Source organism: Guillardia theta, assembly GCF_000315625.1.
Source record: "Guillardia theta CCMP2712 unplaced genomic scaffold GUITHscaffold_188, whole genome shotgun sequence".
Taxonomy (NCBI): Eukaryota; class Cryptophyceae; order Pyrenomonadales; family Geminigeraceae; genus Guillardia; species Guillardia theta.
In genome coordinates, this window is record NW_005434488.1 from 49,988 (window position 1) to 54,456 (window position 4,469).

Here is a 4,469-nt window from a genome sequence, read left to right on the forward strand (position 1 = left end):
AAAGCGCGGGTCTTGCAGCCTGTCGTTGGGTTCGAGTTGGGGCATGCAGCGAGTCAAGGCGAAGAGAGCAAGACCATCGCCATGACGGTGACGTCATCGGCTTCCGCGAGGTATCGAGCAATATTGAGTTCTTTCCTCTTCGCCCACCAGCTCTTCATGGCGATGTTCCAACGGAAGCACGTGCGGGCAAGGCTAGAGCTCCTCTTGGAAGCAAGATCAGCGACTAGCTTGGAGGAGCTTGACCTCGAAGAAGTTGTGCGATACTACACGTTCCCTCGCAAGAATGACATCAGGTTCTGCATCAAAATGTATGAGAGATCAGACAGGCCCGACATTTCGAGCGTGAGAATACCAGGATTCAAGGTGCATGCAGTTATTGGAAGAGGAGGGCAGGGATCGGTATACCTCTGTCAGAGAGAGCAAGGCTCCTTGGCCATGTTTGCTGTTAAGGTTTGCGACAAGCCAGACGAGCGGGAGTATCAGAACCTGAAAACCCTTGAGCAGCTCCGACATCCCAACATCGTTAAAGTGTTCGAGTGCTTGCTGCAGCCGTTCGCTATCGTCATGGAATTTGTGGAAGGAGAGTCTCTGAAGGACTTGATAGAGACTTCAGAGGAGGGGGAAGGTCGACGTCTCACTAGGGATGTGGTATATGAGATCGGTTCCCAGCTTCTCCTTGGTCTCTGCGCACTGCACAAGTTATCTATCCTGCATCGCGACCTCAAGCCGTCCAACATCATCTGCACCTTCTCAGGTAACGACATCCAGCGAGTCACGCTGATAGACTTCGGAGCTTCGAAGCACGAGAACCTGGATCACACCATGACCTACACCGGCAACTACATCGGTACCCTGCACTACTTCAGCCCCGAGCAGTGCAGAGGAGACTCCCAGCTCGACGCAAGAGTTGACGTGTGGTCAGCTGGGGTAGTCATCTACGAGATGACAGCTGGGAAGAAGCCTTTCTTCTCTCACAACGTGCTCGAGCTCTTCACGGCTATTCGCAGAAAGCCGTTTGCCTACATCCCGGGCTGCGGAGCTGCGATGAACTTGTTTCTGAAGACAGCGTTGAAGAAAGAGGCGGGAGATCGATTCGAAGACGCGGAGGAGATGCTGCACATGTTCAAGCAAGTGTTTGATGATCCCGAGAAAGCAGCTCAGACGCTTTCTGAAAGGAAAAGCACGTTCAAGGCTGAAAAAGCCGAGCCCGGGAGGAAGCGAGGGTCCAACAAGTGGGGGGTACTCGCCTTCTTTGTGAAACGTCACGTCAACCCATTAACACTCAAGTCGAAGATCGGAGACGCGTGGAACAACAACAGAGACGACGAGGCGCTGGATCTCTTGCTGGCACAGGAGCTCGAGAGCATCGACCCATATGAGGAAGCCAGCATCATGCAAGACTCGTCGCTCGGCGCCATGTTCGACCTCCGCATGCACCCGCAGCCGACGTTTGAGAGCTTTGTGCGTCAGATGGGGGCGTGCGACTCGTCGGAGATCAGGGTGGTGCATCTGTCCGGGCATGGGGACAGCAAGAACGGCTTCTGGTGGCTGAAAGATGGCTCTAAGTCCGAGTTCGACCTCAAGTCCCCCGAGGAAGTGGCAGACGTCATCGCTCTGCACGTGGACGGAGGCCCAACCCAGACGTCCGTCGAGTGCGTCGTACTGAACGCGTGCCAGTCCTACGGGATGGGGAGGCGCCTCTTCGAGCTGGGGGTGCGCAACGTGGTTTGCTGGGAAGGGAAGGTGAGGGACACAACGGCAATAACGTTCTCGAGGTACTTCTACGAGAGTTTAAACGAGATGGCCGGGAGGAAGGAGATAGACTATCGCAGAACCTTCGAGCGAGCTTGTCTCAGATACTCCTCCTCCTCAGAGTCTGACCCAACGAGCACAGTGAGAAGTCTAGTGAGAAACTCGAAGAGAGGGAAGTTGGATCAGATTGTGATGATAAGCAAAGGTAACTTTGAACAAGTCTTTATGTCTCCCTGCTGACTTGTCTGCAGGCGGAGATTGTAAACGAGATCTTTCAATCTAATCCGCCGACGCTGGACCATATTTCAATTCGCAGTTGTTTCCTGCTGTTTGTCATATCAGATAAAATGTTTGCTCAAAAACAGCTGCCGCTCGAGGAGTTGGATCCGGCTGACATAAGTAGCTTCTCTCCCTCAGCGTCTATCTGGACTAAGTATCTCGAGGAAAATGGCTGCTGCTACTTGTAGCCGGCGCGTTCACGTTCACCGGTCCCGCTCCCCGTCAGTCTTGTAGCCCACATCATCCTCTCGAGCTCAAACAGAACTTATCAGCACAATCAGCTCTGTCATCTCCAGTCACCCGCTTTCTCTCCGAGCCCTCCATAGTAAGCTCTGGAGAAAACGCCCGCATGCCTTGGTCGAGCGCAGTGTTCAACTCCGCCGCGGTCTTCCGGCTTCACTGCATTGCTCAGACGGAACCTATGCGTGTCCCTTGCAGACAGATTACAACATCTCAACATGGGCTCCAAGACGCTATCAAGGAGCAAATCATTCGCTACATGCTCTCCAGCATGAGCTTGTTGTTTCCCATCATCGCTGAAGCAACACCCGAGACGCTCTGTTTCTTGTTACTCTGCTCGCAATCGCGATGCTAACATGCGATCTCATCTCTCCCACATCTCCATAGCAAGGGACATATTCAACGAGGTCTCATGCAAGTTGGTTGCTTCATTCCTCAAGGTGCAAGCGAGCTTTTGATAATCTCTTCTGCTGCAAACCTTACTGAGACTTCAGGTATCCAGGGAATCGAATTGGTCAATCAGATACCGTTACAGCCTCTGAGCTGTTCAGTAGGAAGAGTCGAAGAAACTTGCTGGTCAACACCTTACAAGTGTTGCACGAGATATATCAGTATCACAGCTTGAAGCAACAAAGCTATCCTGTTCTGTTGTGCAACATCATATGCTGGTCGTTGGAATCTTCATCTCGGAAAGCGAAAGTGCATGTACTTGTACTGATCATGGCTGACTTGCCGAGAGACCTTCATCCATGGATGCTTGGACTGGGGAGCGATACATTGTGGGCCGCAGTCAGATAGCGCCGAGTTAACAAAACTCTCCTGTAAACACCCTTACGTGTTTCGAGGCGGCAATGTAGTACGTGTCACAATGTGACGAAGAGGAGGCCTTCCTAGCCGTCTTGCGAAGGTCCGAGCCTCTCATATCTGCCAGTACAGTCTATCTCTCATGTGCTCCTCAATTGTGGTTTCGTGTGCCATGATCGGACTGACTTGAAACTGGTCTTGAGCAAAACCTGTCTGTCTGTCTTGTTGCAGTCTGCCTGTCTGTTTGGCATAGTACAAGTTTGCTCCGTCAGCCTCGTACAACACTCCGGCTTCAACCTCAGCTCGGCTGACCGTTGAACTTCCGAAGGCCGCGCCCGGGGGCCCGGCCCGCGGCCCGGGGCCCGGTGTCAGCAAGATGGGCCAGCGTGACGGTGAACCTTGCCCGGCCCGGCGGCTGAGGGCCGCGGCACTGTCACACCGCCGGGTCTCAGTCCGACGGTCGTGCCACTGGCACCGTCATGCGTAGTTACTATCATGTCTTCACTCAGACTCAACTTGAATCTACGGTTTCATTCTCACTTGTCACAGGGACTTACTGTTAACAATCACAATCACGTTGTACGTCGGAGCTTGCTTTGCCGCCATAAGGACTCTTCGACGGGCTGTCAGGACTCCTGCTTCCTCCGCCCCACCCACAAGACTCGCCGCCAGCCTCTCCCTCCTGCCCTGTCGAGCTCAGCTTCATGATACTTTGTACCTCCTCCCGCGGCAGATCAGCCTGAGCTGAAGACTGATCGTCTTCTATCGGGCAGCTCATGTACCATCGGATCCATTCACTCTCCGATATACCCTGCCCTCCTCTTCCTCCGACTTGCAACGTCAAGACTGAAGTCACACAACAAGTCAGCAGGGGAGCAGCAGCGAGACTCTCAGTCTCTCTTGCTCTCACCTTGGGTCGCGGCGCTGCTTCCGACGTGGCTGCTTCCCAGCTCCGAAGAGAGGGAGGGAGCCCCTGCCTTCCCTCCTTGCACTTGCCCTTCCACTGTGCCCTCAGCACCAGTCCAGCTGCAGCCTGCCCTGCTGGGGTATGCGAGGTTTGCGCCTGCTCCCCCCTCGGGCTTCGCATCAGAGCTGGAGTAGACGCCAGGTGGAGTACGGGAGGAGGAGGCTTCTACTGGGTACAGCGGGTACGAGCCCTCTGACCTGTCTGAGTCCCCTGACTGCCCGTCTTGCCGGGTGACCTCTGACGTGGCACTCGCGCCCGGCACGCTCGTCTTCCTGTTTCTTGAGTAAGGCCACTTGCTAAGGCCAAGAGCCTTGCACGCGTTCTTGAGGGCGGTCAGAGAAATCCCCTGCACAGCTCCGTCATGAACAAGCGCGAGGGAGGGAGAGAGGGATAGAGGGAGGGAGAGAGAGAGGGATAGAGGGATAGA

The 4,469-nt window shown here is 54.5% G+C and overlaps 2 protein-coding genes across 2 annotated transcripts in view; one reads left to right on the top strand and one right to left on the bottom strand.

Annotated features, from left to right (window-relative positions):
* Positions 1 to 306: 306 nt before the first annotated feature.
* GUITHDRAFT_81647 (hypothetical protein) lies at positions 307 to 978 on the top strand (the record flags this gene model as incomplete). Its single annotated transcript, XM_005820147.1, has 1 exon — positions 307 to 978. A coding segment is annotated over one exon (672 nt), but the record flags the coding sequence as incomplete, so codon positions are not given.
* A 2,650-nt stretch (positions 979 to 3,628) lies between these two features.
* Positions 3,629 to 4,469, bottom strand: part of GUITHDRAFT_148066 (hypothetical protein) — a gene marked incomplete at both ends in the record, with an annotated part of 1,171 nt that continues 330 nt past the window's right edge. Inside the window, 3 exons of the mRNA XM_005820148.1 lie at positions 3,629 to 3,631; positions 3,794 to 3,921; positions 3,986 to 4,388. Of these exons, the coding sequence (XP_005820205.1) occupies positions 3,629 to 3,631; positions 3,794 to 3,921; positions 3,986 to 4,388 (534 nt within the window). The remainder of the gene's footprint in view (positions 3,632 to 3,793; positions 3,922 to 3,985; positions 4,389 to 4,469) is intronic.